The 15,560-nt window shown below is 36.3% G+C and overlaps 1 protein-coding gene across 1 annotated transcript in view; it reads left to right on the top strand.

Moving 5' to 3' along the window:
• UBR3 (ubiquitin protein ligase E3 component n-recognin 3) overlaps nt 1–15,560 on the top strand; it is a 223,694-nt gene that overhangs the window by 152,220 nt on the left and 55,914 nt on the right. The window contains exons 26-28 of the mRNA XM_057747121.1: nt 141–290; nt 6,610–6,743; nt 11,030–11,140. Of these exons, the coding sequence (XP_057603104.1) occupies nt 141–290; nt 6,610–6,743; nt 11,030–11,140 (395 nt within the window). The remainder of the gene's footprint in view (nt 1–140; nt 291–6,609; nt 6,744–11,029; nt 11,141–15,560) is intronic.

Below are 15,560 nucleotides of genomic sequence, written 5' to 3'. Positions count from 1 at the left end.
AATTCTCCCATAGTTTTATTGCTATATACATTTATTGATATTGAAATTCAAAATTATTTGAGCTTTTTTTTTTTTTTCATAATTTTATCGAAGAGAAATTTTTCTTTTCAGGAATTAATTGCTGCAGCTTTTCCCCTCAGATTCTCCGGAGAGTGATATCCCTATGGAGATCACCACAGCAGAACCACAAGTTTCTGAAGCAGTATATGATTGTGTTATTTGTGGACAGAGCGGCCCCTCCTCTGAAGACAGACCTACGGGATTGGTTGTACTGTTACAAGCATCCTCAGGTAAAGTCAAAGGAATTTTTCAATAGGAACATTTTAGAGACAAAGTATTTACAGCAGATTAATAAATATCTATATTAAATAAAAGCTATATTTTTGTTTAGATATAACTATAGGTTTATATAGCAAGGATCTACTTAGATCTGTTTAGCAAAGATTCTTAATCTGGTTTTATTTCACTTTCCTGGAAAGGAGTGTTGGAAGAAGCCCTTAAGAGAGATCTCTCTATATGTTACCCAGTCTTTTTCTTTAAAGTGTGATGGAATATTACCAATGCTAGGTGGCCAAAAACTGAGTTCAGCTTTCTTGGCAATTTAATTGATCTAAAATCTGGAAGCATTTTAAGCCCAGAAATACTGTCAATTTAAATATTTTAATTACATAAGGCATATACAGGTAGCTTTGCCCTTATTTCTTGAACTTAGAAGCATTCGTTCTTAAAACAGCCTGCCAGTTGATATGTTTGCCAATCTATAGTTAAAACGATTTTTTGAAAAAAAAATTTAAAGGATTTGTCCGAATGCTCTCTATCCTCTGCCATACTGAAGTATTTTGAAGTAGTGATAACTGTTACATTCCAGTCCCAATGAAGGTAATCCTTTTTCAACAGGAGTATGTGTGAAGCAAACAGAAAATAAAAGACTTACATATTTCTCCAGAGTATTTTTTCCTAGGGTGCTTACTCTCTGAATTAGTAAAAGTGGAAAGAGTTAGATATAAGACATTCCTCTGAATTCAAATACGGGTGTTGCTTGACATAATCTGGCCAAATTTGTTGCTTTCTTCTAAATAAAGAGGTAATATTGACTTCAGAGGATTGTTGTGTTGGTTAAGTAATGTAATATAGGCAAAAGGATCTAACATGGTGCCTAGTAGATTAGCTTCTCGTCTTATTGCTCTCCTTGCTTAAAAATGAAATTGATCTGGAAAGCTCTCACAGAATAGGGCATTGGGGTAGAGCTGTCAAGACCAGTGTGCCTACTAAAATGGAAATGTGTGGGAGTACGAATTTTGCAGCTACTTATCTTTTCTATTGTAAGGAAATCAGTTTATTGGATTATTGCCACTTTACTTTGTATAACAGCTTCACCAAATACTGTGTAATTATCAACTTAATGTTTTATTCATTCATTCATTAATTTCACATATATTTATTGAGCAACACTATTATAATAAGAAGCAAAACAAAACAATATCCCTGCTCTAATGAAGCTTATGTTATTGTTTTAGACTGTTAAGTGTTCATTATTTAATTAATTAATTAATTTAATTTTATTTATTTTTGCCTGCGTTGGGTCTTTGTTGCTGTGTGCAGGCTTTCTTTAGTTGTGGCAAGCGGGGGCTGCTCCTTGTTGCAGTACGTGGGCTTCTCAGTGTGGTGGCTTCTGTTGTTTCGGAGTACTGTCTCTAGGTGTGCGGGCTTCAGTAGTTGCAGTGTGCACGGGCTTAGTTGTTGCGGTGCACGGGCTTAGTTGCTCCGCAGTGTGTGGGATCTTCCTGGACCAGAGATTGAATCCGTGTCCCCTGCATTGGCAGGCGGATTCTTAACCACTGCGCCACCAGGGAAGTCCCTTATTTATTTTTTATTGGAGTATAATTGCTTTACAAGGTTGTGTTAGTTTCTGCTGTACAGTGAAGTGAATCAGCTATATGTATACATATATCCCCTCCCTTTTGGACCTCCCCCTCCACATCCCACCCATCTAGGCCATCACAGAGCCCAGAGCTGAGCTGCCTGTGCTGTACAGTAGGTTCTCACTAGCTGTCTATTTTACACATGGAAGTGTATTTATGTCAAACCTAATCTCCCAGTTCATCCCACCCTCCCCTTCCCCCACTGTGTATACACGTCCGTTTTCTACATCTGAGTTTCTGTTCTTGCCCTGAAAATAGGTTCATCTGTACTATTTTTCTGTATTCCAGATATATGCATTAACATACAATATTTGTTTTTCTCCTTCCGACTGACCTCACTCTGTATGACAGACTCTAGGTGCATCCATATCTCTACAAGTGACCCAATTTCATTTCTTTTTATGGCTGAGTAATTTTCCATTATATATATGTACTATATCTTCTTTATCCATTCATCTGTTGATGGACATTTAGATTGTTTCCATGTCCTGGCTATCGTAAATAGTGCTGAAATGAACCTTGGGGTACATGTGTCTTTTTGAATTATGGTTTTCTCTGGGTTTATGTCCAGTAGTGGGATTGCTGGATCATACAGTAGTTCTATTTTTAGTTTTTTGATATTGAGCTACATGAGCTCTTTGTATATTTTGGAGATTAATCTTTTGTCCATTGCTTCATTTGCAAATATTTCCTCCCATTCTGTGGTTTGTCTTTTTGTCTTATTTATGGTTTCCTTTGCTGTGCAAAAGCTTTTAAGTTTCATTAGGTCCTATTTGCTTATTTTTATTTTTATTTCCATTACTGTAGGAGGTGGGTCATAAAAGACCTTGCTGTGATTTATGTCAAAGAGTGTTTTTCCTGTGTTTTCCTCTAAGAGTTTTATAATGAAGCTTATGTTATTGTTTTAGACTTTTACTTGTTCATTATTTTTGTATTTTTAAAGTTGCTTTGACTTGTTACTTCATTTAATCCCCTTTTAACAATTTTGTACACTAACTAAACTAATAATTCCACGATACCACAGCTCTTTTATCATTTCAAGATGGGAGGAAAAGAATAAGAAACTACCATTAAAAGCACTAAATCTCAAGAGTGATTTTAACTGGGAATTACAGCAGGGGAAATCTGTTTTTCTCCTTTCCTTTCCTTTAGAGCCTCACCTACTCGCTGACAACTTCTCACCTTTTACCCCTCTTTACTTTTTCCTTACTTCTGAATTCTTTATTTTGATTTGTCTCTGCTCTTTTTCTTTTATCTTTTTACATTTGAATATGGAAAATTTTAACCATGAGACTGGTAAAATGAACCTCCATGTCCCCATCAATCTCTAACAGTGATTAACTTGTGGCTAATTTTATTTATTCCTTTAATTTATTTATTCCTTCCCCCTATAATTATTTTGTCTGGATATATGCCCAGGAGTGGGATTGCTGGATCATATGGTAATTCTATTTTTAGTTTTCTGAGGACCTCCATACTGTTTTCTACAGTGGTTGCAGCAATTTACATTCCCACCAACGGTACAAGAGGGTTCCCTTTTCTCCATACCCTCTCCAGCATTTGTTATTTGTAGACTTTTTAATGATGGCCGTTCTGACTGGTTTGAGGCGGTACCTCATTGTAGTTTTGATTTGCATTTCTCTAATAATTAGTGATGTTGAGCATCTTTTCATGTGCCTATTGGCCATCTGTATGTCTTCTTTGGAGAAATGTCTATGTAGGTCTTCTGCCCATTTTTTGATTGAGTTGTTAGTTTTTTTGTTGTTGAGTTGTATGAGATGCTTGTATATTTTAGAAATTAAACCCTTGTTGGTTGCATTGTTTGCAAATATTTTCTCCCATTCTATAGGTTGTCTTTTTTTTTTCTTAATTTTTTAATTTATTTTATTTTTTTAGCTCTTTATTGGAATATAATTGCTTTACACTGTTGTGTCAGTTTTTGCTGTACAACAAAGTGAATCAGCTGTATTTATACATATATCCCCATATCCCCTCCCTCCCTCCTGTGACTCCTTCCCACCCTCCCTATCCCAGCCCTCTAAGTCATAACCCATCATCAAGTTGATCCTCCCTGTGGTATGTGTTGTCTTTTAATTTTGTTTATGGTTTCTTTTGCTGTGCAAAAGTTTGTAAGTTTGATTAGGTCCCATTTTTTTATTTTTGTTTTATTTCTATTGTCTTGGAAGACTGACCTAAGAAAACATTGATACAATTTATGTCAGAGAATGTTTTGCCTATGATCTCTTCTAGGAGTTTTATGCTTTCATGTCTTATGTTTAAGTCTTTAAGCCATTTTGAATTTATTTTTGTGTATGGTGACAGGGTGAGTTCTAACTTCATTGATTTACATGCTGCTGTCCAACTTTCTCAACACCACTTCCTAAGGAGACTGTCCTTTTTCCATTGTGTATTCTTGCCTCCTTTGTCGAAGATTAATTGACCATAAGTATGTGGGTTTATTTCTGGGCTCTCTGTTCTGTTCTGTTGATCCGTATGTCTGTTTTTGTGCCAGTACCATGCTTAGATAAATGAAAGAGAATAGAAAAGCAATGGAAAGAATCAGCAAAACCAAAATCTTAAAAATTTCATCAAAATTGATAATATTTTTAGCTAGACTGACCAAGAAAAAAAGAGAACACAAATAACTAAAATCAAAAACGAAAGTGGAGGAGATATTACTATAGACTTTACAGACATAAAAAAGACTTATGTGAATAATTTTATGTCAACAGATTCAGTGTCCTAGATGAAATGGAGAAGTTTCTAGAAATACACAAACCACCAAAACTGACTCAAGAAAAAATAGGAAAGTTGAACAGACATTAAACCAGTAAAAGAGATTGAATCAGTAATCAAAAACTTCTCAACAAATAAGAGTCAAGGACCAGATAGCTTCACTGGTGATTCTTCCAAACATTTAAAGAATTAACACCATTCCTCCTTAGACTTGTCCAAAAAAAAATTAAGAGAGGTGGGAACACTTCATAACTCATTCTCTGAGGCCAGCATTACCCTGATGCCAAAGCCAGATAAGGACATCACAAGAAAAGAAAATGATAGACTGGTATCCCTTATGGGATACTATATATAGTATGTAGATATTATATATAGATATATAAGGGATACTATATATCCCTTACATATAGATGTAAAAGTCCTTAACAAAATCCTAGCAAACCAAATTCAGCAGTGTATTAAGAGAATTATACATCACAGCTAACTATATTTTAGTTGCTAGCATCTACCTGCTTTTGCCTGTTCTTTCTGTGGCTGCTGCTATAAATCTCACCCAAACCTGGGGCCCACAGTGCTGTGCCTGATCTCCTCCTCTAAGACATGGCTCTTCCCATGCTTACTGAGTCTTAGAGTGCTGTGTGGCACTGTGTGCTTCTATCCCCATTTCCTTTTCTTGTGTTATGTTGTTTTACAATTATAAAAATACCTCTCTTCCCAACTTTTCATTTTGAAAAGTTTTATGTCTACAGAAAAGTTGAATACCCTTCATCTACACTCACTGATTAACATATTACCATGTTTATGTTCTCTTTTCCATACTTATCTATACACACACACGCGCGCACGCACACACTTTTTAGAAGAAAATAGCAGATATTTTGACATTTTATCCCTAAATACTTTAGGATGTATCACCTAAGAACAAAGATATTCTTTTATATAACCTTAGTACCATTATCATACTCAAGAAATTTAATATTAATAAAAGCAAATATTTTGTGTTCACATTCTCCCAGTTGTCCCAATAATGTTTTTTATAGCGGATATATTTTTTTCTCTGTCCAAGAGCCAAGCAAAGATCATGTGGTGCATTTAATTTTCATTTCTTGTTAGTCTTCTTTAACCCAGAGCAGTTTTTCCAGGCCCTTTTAAAAATTTGGAAGAGTTCAGGTCAGTTCTGTAGACTGTCTCATTTTCTGAATTTATGTGATTGTTTCCCTATTATTTGACTCAAGTTATACATTTTTGGCAATGGCACCATTATAATGATATTCCTTCCTGATGCATCACATCGGTAGGTTCATAGTGACAGTTTGTTCCGTTATTGGTGATGCTAACCAAGTTTAATCACTTGGTCCGTATTCTGTAGAATGATACATTGAGAGCCTAACATAGCCTTTTACTTGATGTTTCCTGCCCGAATCAATCTATGTGTTATCTGTTAACTGTCGTTATTCTTTTTGATTCTCAAATTTTCTCAAATTTGGCTAGTCATAACTCCTTTAGGTCCTCATGACCGGCCCCCTTCGGTTTGAATACCTCCTTGCACTTTATTACACACAGTACCCGGCTCGCCTTGCCCTTCTCCCCAACCCTGGACTTAGCTTTTCCTCCAGTGATACATTTCCTTTTAGTGAAAAACAGTGTATTTAGAAATGAAATTTATTGGTACTGGTGAGTCATAACTTCTAGGCTTTTTCTCTGGACAGATTTTGGAAACCATCCAGAGTTCATACTCATATTTTGGTATTATTTTAAAAGATAAATATTGGAATATTTAAAGCTTTATTTACTCTGTAGAAGACTAGAATATCACTTTTTTTAGGTCTTTAAAAATTTTGTAATAGCAAAAAAAAATAGTGAAGTTTATGGTAAATAACTCAGCTTTTCTTGGTGAATGATGTCTACATGTTGGGTTTTTAGTGAGCTCATATCTCTGTTGTTAATGTAGTTTTGGGGCAGTGCCGTGACAACATTGAGCCAAAAAAGTTGCCTATCACTGAAGAGGAGCAGATTTATCCTTGGGATACATGTGCAGCAGTTCATGACGTGAGGCTTTCATTATTACAGCGTTATTTTAAGGACGTAAGTACCCTTTTTTATTAAATGGTATTTTTGTCTGCAAAATTGATGGTTATTTCTCTCCAGAGTTTTATATTTTTTCTTCAACCAAATGTCTTTCTGACTTGGAATCTGGAAGTTTATTAGAAAAAAATTAATGGGTGGATAGTAAATAAATGGAAGTCAGTAAATAAGAATTTCAGATTTTAGGTGTTATACCTTTTGTTTTAAATGTTTCTTGTGAGGTATACAAATTCAGTTCAGTGGAATAAGTATTAACTTTATAAACACTTTTAGATGGCGGTATGAATGTTTTGTGAAGATTTTTGCTTCTTTTACTTTCATTTGAAGATATACAATAAAATCTCATTATGATGTTTTTAAATGTAAAGTCGGGGCAGATTTATTCATGGCTTCTATGATTTCTTGTTGTGAACTTAGTAGATTTTCTCCCCCAGCTCTTCTGCACCCTGGGGCTGTAGCACTCAGGTATCATAAGACTTAGGTCAACTCTATTTATTTAGTAGCAGCAGCATTGTTAACGTCTTTGTAAAATTTTGATACCACTTTTTTTTAATATTTCCTGAGTGGATTATCAAATGGGGATTCCTTTCACCTGTTATTGTTGTTTGGCTCTGCTGTATTTTGAATTAAGTAACTTTGATAATAACTTACAATATAAAGTGAAGCATTATTTTTAGTTATCTGTGTGAGATGATTATCTTGGTAGATTTCCAAATATAATTCTTTCATGCCCATAATATACTGGATTAAATGGAAGCAACTAGTAGGATATGTGGTGGACAGCAGAATACTTAATTAGAATAAACAGTAACTGATCTAGTAATGGTGAGAGTCAGAGTAGAGTGGTTCAACGGTCTTGACTAAGGAGAAGGTGTCCAGGGGATTCTGGAGAAGATGGAGACTCTAGTAGGGAGGCATAGTGCAGAGTGGAAAGAGTACCAGGCCAGGAAAACTGGTGTTTGGTCCTGATTCTGCCGTTTCTTAGCAATGTGAGCTTGACCAAACACTCTCAGTTTCCTCATCTGTAAAATAGGGCTCATAATGGTCTTTCATGCAGTAACCCAACAGGTTAGAAATTTCTTTAGATCACTTTACATGTTATAAAGGTCAGTATAAATGTAAAGTGGTATTTTTAATTTTCAAGCTACCTCTTTAGGAGGGCTCAAGCTGGGCCTTATTAAGCAGTTTGGGTTAGGTAAAGAAGCCAGTGCTTCCGTATATTTTCAGAGGCTTTAAAATGAAGTCAAAATTATTTGGAAAAAGAAGTCTGTGTGTGTGTATATACATGCATACATATATGTATGTACACACAGACACGCACTTTCACACTCTATTGCTTCTTTGATTTTTTGTGGCGTATATATATATACATATGTGCATATATACATATATAACTGTTAATTGGAGAGCAATAAATATCTCCATTTTGGAGAAAATAACAAAATTGTGCTAAGTTCTGCTTTTGCAGAAATTTACTACCACATTTATTTAAATTTTATTTTCTTGTAATCCTGGTTTTAATTTCATCATTTTGAACTACTTAAGAGTAAATGAATAAAGATGAATCCTAAAGCCAAATAGAAAATAAAAATAGCTTATTCATCAAAATATAACACAGACCTAAGAGCATAATAATTTTGAGGAAAGGGGAGATCTAATAAAGGAGAGAAAAAATAGGGTATCTCTTTCTTGCAGTCAGAATAGCTATTCATTTCTAGAAAAAAAAACTTCCTGTAAAAAAGCTCTGAACTGATATCTGATCTGGATTGAATCTCTGTTTTGTTTTTGTGAGTGATTGTGAGATTTTATTCTACATTAATATTTTTGTGTACTTTCATAATGGTTATTTCATTTATAAGTGGTGTGCTCCCTGGACTGTATGCCTCTGGAGGTCTAGGGCCATTTCTTTTATTGGTTTTATAGTCCCCTCAGGGACTAGCACATGGTTGTATATTGTAGATGCTTACTGGATTTCAGTTTTGTAGCCAGACAGACTGTATAGAGCAGAAGAGTTATTATCAGTGGACACTGATACTGATTATAGAATTAAATTGCGTAAATTCTGCTCTCTTCATACCAAATGCATGCGTTTTATAGAGTTGATGTGTAGAATTTTAGTCATGTAAGAGAGTGCGTTTACTAGTGAAATTGGAAGTGTTATATATGAGAGGTATGACACAGTAGGGAGGGAACCTGAGCTTTGGAGTCAGGTAGACTTAGGGTTGAACTTGGGCTCTGCCACTTGTAATTGAGTCATTTTGGTCAACTTTTCACTCCCTTTTTGTAAAAAGGGGTAAGACCACTTACTGTATGAAGGTTTAATAAATATTGAAGTTGTAAAGATTTAATGCTAAATACTTAGTGCAGTGGTGAGCACATTATTGAATATAGGCCTTCCTAAAATATAGATGTCATATTAGTAAATGTTTTCCTGCTTTTTTTGACTCTAGCAGATTAAAACGAGACATCTACCAGTTACATAGGCAAATGACATGCTATTTTCAGTTTTAAAAGCCAACTGCTTTCATTAAAAAGAAAGATTAATTACATTTTTGTAATACATTGCCAAAGAGAGCAGCTTGTTTATTAGTTGCCTACCAACCATTCTAAAATGATCTAATACCCAAATCTGCTTCTACTTCAAGCAACTCCAAAACATAACACAGAGATGAGCAGGCCCCCTGTCGTTTTTCTGATGTGTAACAGTAGAAGCTAGCTCATCTGCTATGAGCATTTGATTTGTGCTGCTGTACAGCTTTGGATCGGCTGGGAAGGCATTTTACACTGTGTAATATTTTTAACTTTCAGATGCTCATGAAGAGCCTTGATTTAATATTAGAACTCTGTTTACTATTGTTTAAAGATGATTTGGTCATCTTATAATGTATAAATTTTTTTCCAACATAAAAATAAAATTTATTAGTTTACTCAGTTTTGATGGCTCTCACGTGTTTTATCATATGCTGTCATTCATGTGAGACCAAGTGCCTAATATTGCCCTGGCTTGACCATCTATTTGCTACAGACCCTAGAGGGTGAACTCAGGTTCAGGCTGAAATGCTATTCGACAGAGGCCAAATGAAAATTCAAAGAAAATTGCTTTAGGAGGAAAAGTCTAATAAGCCTGTTTATAGGTTGAAGGGAAGGGATTAGCAGAGAAGTTGAAGATGTAAGAGAAAGAGAAGATGAAAACAATTAACTTTTTAAAACAAATTTCAAAAGGGTATGTAGTTTGCTTATATAATCTGGGTCCCTTTTCTATTGTTTTTATATTAAGCCCTTGTAAATGTTTAGGCATTTTTTGAGGTTATTCTCATGACCAGATTTGTACTTTAGAAAGATGTGTGCAGGGTGCATCATGGAGACCAGTTAAGAAACTTTATTTAACAACCCTGTCCCCCACAACAAATGACGCAGGCTTGAATGTTACAGTGGGAATGAAGAGGAGAGACCAAAATCATGAATTATTTAGGAGATAGATTTCATATGGTTTGGGAACTAATTCTGTGGTGTGAAGGAAAGGGTGTAATGTAGAATAACTTTTAGCTTTCTAATTTGGTGACTAAACAGATGTGGAGTTTTTAAACCAAGAGGAAGAGAAAGATTCATAAAGACAATGAAAGTGTTTGACAGATTGGTTTTGGTTTTATGTTGTCTGAGGAACCTCAGATTGGAGATTTCTGGTTGGCAGTTGATTTGTATCTGGCGCTCAGGCAAGAGACCCGGGCTTGAAGGTAGTTGAATTTACTGATTAAGTCACTCAGGAAGAATAGTTTTAATAAGAGAATAGCACTAAGAATGGAACCTTGAGGAATTTAAACATTGAAGGGGCAGATAAAGAAAGAGAAGTCTTAAAAGGAGGCCTAAACTAAATGGTTTAAGAGATGGGAGAAAAACCAGAAGAGAGTAGCATTATGGAAACTAGAGGGAAGTAGGCGCTTTAAGAAGGCAGTTGTTAAGATTAGATATCACAGAAAAATCAAGTACTATGTCGAACAGGTAAAATAATCAGTAGCGGTATAGTTTATTATATTTTATGGGGTAGAGAAAGGCTAACTCATAATTATTCTCTTTCATTATGAGTATAGTTATTTGGAAGCTAAAACTATGTTCCAAGTTTAAAGATGTTGCCGCAGGGCTGTCAAGTCAGGTGTTTCTTTTTATCACAAAAATACAAAGCTCAACAGTAGTATAATGCTATGAAATCATTGAGAGGTTTATGTGGATTTGTTTAGATATGTTTCTACTTTAAAAGTAATTGTATTTTGTCCTTTTTTTTTTTTAAGAGTTCTTGTCTCTTGGCAGTATCAATTGGCTGGGAAGGAGGTGTTTATGTACAAACCTGTGGCCACACATTACATATAGATTGTCATAAATCTTATATGGAATCATTACGGGTAAGTCAATTGAAACATTTTAAGGTGTATGTGTCTTTCCAGGTATTAAATATTTTTACAGCATATACATCCTAGTTCATCTTGGGTGATTATGATTGCCATTTGAACTATTCAGTCTCATAGTTCCTTGACCTCTTCAACTTCAGGGATTTCATTTTGTAACTTCACATTAGCAACTGAATTCCATGACTATAATTTTAGACTTTGCTAGTCTAGCTCTAAAATAGTAAGCTTTAATATTCTGCCATATCATTATGTGATTATTCTTCAGAGTCTCTTATTTTTATGTTTTGCTTTTGACCTCAAGATCTTTAGTCCTTTAGTCCCTTGCATTTTCCTAGTACACTAGCTCTCTCCTACCTCACTTTCTTGTACTGTGCCCATTCTGCTCTTAATGCCAGTCATTTAATCCACTTCCTTTGATTTTATACCCAGGCAGCTAGCACTGTTAGAAAAATCATAAAACTAAGTGAATTGGTACCTCCACAAATCTGTGGTTTCTTAGAATAGTGGCTTAGATTGGGGTCATGGACAGTAGATGTTACTTATCATTTCATTTACCTGTCTTTGATCAGTTCCCTCTCCTAGTCTCCTCAGCAGCTATTCCAAACTTTTGCCTCTTCTATTCCAGATTCTTTGCCTAAACCCCAAGATGCCTTTCCTCTCATCAGAGTCTGTCTCTTCCTGTGACAACAACAGTGGCTGTCTGTCACATACCCCCTTAGCTTCCTACCTTGCTTTTCTGTTCCCTGAGAAGTGACTGCATCCCAGCCAATCCTTTCTTTTTTACTTTTAAGGGTATAGTATTCCTTCTTCTGTTCAAGAATAATTTTTCTGTTCATGCTCTAGTTTTCCTTTCTCCCCATTGCCTCAGGGGCCTTGATCTATCCGTAAGTAACCTCTTTTTCTTCTGTGTCTTCAGTTTTTTTGCCCATTCTGTCTCTTCATTTCAGTTCAAAAAGATGCTCAAGTCTCTGGCATTCAAAATTCCTTCCGTGAATTTTGCATTCCCGTGTAACTGAAGCATTTCTTTTTCTCTCAGCTCAACTTCTTAAAAGCATGGCCTACTCTATTCCCAGATTCCTAACCCAGAAGCAGAGTTCTCTTTTTCCCTTCCTACTCCTTATCTGTCACATTCAGTCACATACCAAATTCTGTTGGTTCCGTCTCTTAAATCTCACTTGCCTACATTCTGCCTTCATTATTCCCACTTGTACTTTTTTGCATATCCCTTCTTCTTTCATTTTGACTACTGCAGTTGCTTTCTTATCAATTGCCTTATTCCAAGTCTAATTTATTTATTACATTGATCTTTCTAAAATGTAAATCCGATGACATGTTGTTGGCTTAAAAATTCTTTACTGATTACATCCTGATGGGATAAAGTTCATTCTTCTCTGAATGACATTCAGGGCACTCCATGATCTGCGCTTGCATGTTACTTTAGCTTTATCTTCCATCAGTTCAGCATTAATAAACTACTTAATAGTTCCTTAAGCGCAGTATGCATTTTTCATACTTCTGTATTCAGTCATTCATTCAACAAATATTTATTCAGTGCCTACAGTGTTCCAGGCCCTGTGATAGACATTGGGGATACAACAGTGAATAAGACACAGTTTCTTCCCTCAAGGAATTTACTATGCATTATGTAAGACAGAAATAAACAAACAGTTGCAGTATATGTACTAAGTGTTATGAGGTATACACAGGGTCTTATTGAGACATTTACTAAGTGCCAGAACATTTGATGAAGTGAGGTGCTTAAGGGATAAGAGAGAAGACTGGAGAAGTAATTAGGGGTTATATTGTAAAGGGCCTGTGGTCCACGTAAGGAATTTGGACTTTAGACAGATTCCTTATAGAGAGCCATTAAAACCATTTAAGACTCTTAAACAGAGAGATGACATTCAGAAAGGTTATTGTGGTTGTGTAGATTTTAGGGTGTGGGATTGCAGGAGAGTTAGAAAGAATATGGTGATAGCATATATTATTTAGGAGGTAAGAGATGATGGTGGCTTGGGCTTAGTCATGACAGTGGAAATGGAGAAGAGATTAGAGATCTGAAATATATTTAGAGAAGGATTTTCTAGACTTGATGTGAGATTGCATGTGGAGCATAAGAGGGAAAAAGGAATTAAGGTAAGAGGCGATGGTGATCATTGAAAGATTTTGATTGGGAATAAGTATCTCACATTAGGTAGCTCATACTGGCAGTGATATGGTTGGGAGATTAGTTAGGAGATATTAGCAAAGGGAGTAGAAGGAAGAAAGTGGGTGGAAGGACTGATGGGATTTATTAATTAGATATTTGGAGTGGAAGAAGTCAGGAAGCTGAAGGAGCTGCTATTGCAGGAGAATGGGGCAGGTGCGAGAGGATAGTCAATGTTTCAGGTCTTGGGCATGTCCCTGGGGCAGACCGCCAAGTGAGGGTCCTTGGCTTTGTGCAGGAAAGAACTCAAGAGTGAGCCATAGTAAAGTGAAAGGGATTTGTTCAGGGAAATTCACATTCCATAGGCAGAATGCAGTCCTTCTCAGAAGGTGAGAGTGCCCTGGGGTGTGGGGGTGGTTAGTTTTTTATGGACTGGGAATTTCATAGGCTAACAAGTAGGAGGATTATTCCAACTATTTTGGGGAGGGGGTGGGGATTTCCAGGAATTGGGCCACTTTTTGGCCTTTTATGGCCAGCCTTGGAACTGTCATGGCGCCGGTGGGTGTGTCATTTAGCATATGCTAATGAATTCCAGTGAGCATATGAGGCTCAAGGTCTACTGGAAGGCGAATCTTCTGCCATCTTGGACTTAGCTGGTTCTAACCCAGTTTATGTTGTATCCTCAACAGCTGAGTCATTCTTTTAAAGGTTGTGCCCTGCCCCCTTTCCTCCTGTCTCACTGCCATGACTCTCTTCTTTCTAAGTAGGAGATGTAGCTTTATGTTCCTAGAGTAGAGGGGGCAAAGCTGGAGTAGGTGAAGGGATTTGACAAGTGAGGAGATGGTTTAGAAGAACCACTTTGTAATTGGGTGAAAGAGTGCTTCATAGGATGTTGGAGAAAGATTGCCAGGTGGTATTCAGGGCTCAGCTGAGGTGGGAAGCAGTTTGTAGCAAGAAGCTATTTCAGTTTTCTCTAACAGCACTCAGTTTGAGTGCAGAATTGGAAGTCATACACTGGATTAATTTTGTATGAAGATTTTGTTTAGGTATGTATGATGGAAGGACATGTGGAGGGAGAATGAGAAGTATTGACTTGAAAGTTTTTAAAATGATAGATCATGGTGTATGGTAGGATAGGAGAGGCCGTATAGACTGAGGGTGAAGGGAGGGACTAAAAGAGATAGGAGTTAACAGTCAGAGTGTAAGATGTTTGAATTTAATACTTTCAGATATGGACAGTTTTTGGTCATTACAAGATAAGGGTGTGGTCATGGTAACAGGTGCTAGGGTAAAGTGGGGGTCAAAGCCATTGGAGTTGATGAAGTTGAGTAGCTAATGAAGTCAGGGAGCTGAAGGACTAAGATATAAGATTGGTTGTCTGTATACACACTGAAATCGTGTAGGAGGATGGCAGGACTTGGAGTAATGAGGAAAACTGATCTAGGTACCAACGTCTTCCGATATTAAGGGCAAGGGATGACAGTAAACAGGAAGGAAAGGGGTGACCTCACTGAATGACGTGAGCTGCACAATTCGGGAATGCAGGAGTGAGGATCTTGAGCCAGCACTGGAGTTGAGAAGGATATTGAGGTGTGAGGGATGTGGGAAAATGAGCAGTGCCTAGCTGAGAGGGCTTCTGGGGATGCTTCAGGAAAGAACCTAGTTTCAGTCAAGGCTTAGAATGAGGACCTAGCATTCTTTAAAATTATGGCTACAGGGAAGCTTATCATAGGATGTCCTTCAATGACCAGGACCCTTGCCCCAACCTTTTAGTACATTCTTCTTGTATATCTTTAAAACTTACTTCAAAGTCTCCTTCTTTGGGAAGCCTTCTTTACTGCATTTATCACACTTTTGTTATAATTTGTTTCTATTTGCTTTTAAATTGTCAGTACCTTAAATGAAGATGTCTCAACTCTTTTTGCTGTCACATGGTGCCGCATTTGACAATGATAAGAGCTTAGTATTTGTAAGAATTGGATTTAAGAAGACATGGTGTTAGATTTTTAAAGACTTGAAAAAATAAATGTCACAAAGTAAAAAAAAACAGAATTCAGTTCTTTTGGCCAAAGTATTTGAGGTCCAAGAAATAGTGAAATGAGCACTAATTAAAGAGTTGAGAAACCTAAGTTCATTCTGACATTGTCATTAACTACCTTTGTAACCATGGGCAGATAGATTCATTTTTTTCTTCTTTGTATCCTTTTTTCTCATTATGTTTGTCTTGTTAGTAATAATGGTCATATTGTAGCATTCATACATATATAT

This window comes from Hippopotamus amphibius, chromosome 8 (genome assembly GCF_030028045.1).
Source record: "Hippopotamus amphibius kiboko isolate mHipAmp2 chromosome 8, mHipAmp2.hap2, whole genome shotgun sequence".
In the NCBI taxonomy this organism is placed as follows: Eukaryota; Metazoa; Chordata; class Mammalia; order Artiodactyla; family Hippopotamidae; genus Hippopotamus; species Hippopotamus amphibius.
The sequence above is the reverse complement of the archived record's forward strand: the minus strand, read 5'-3'. Positions and strand labels throughout refer to the sequence as shown.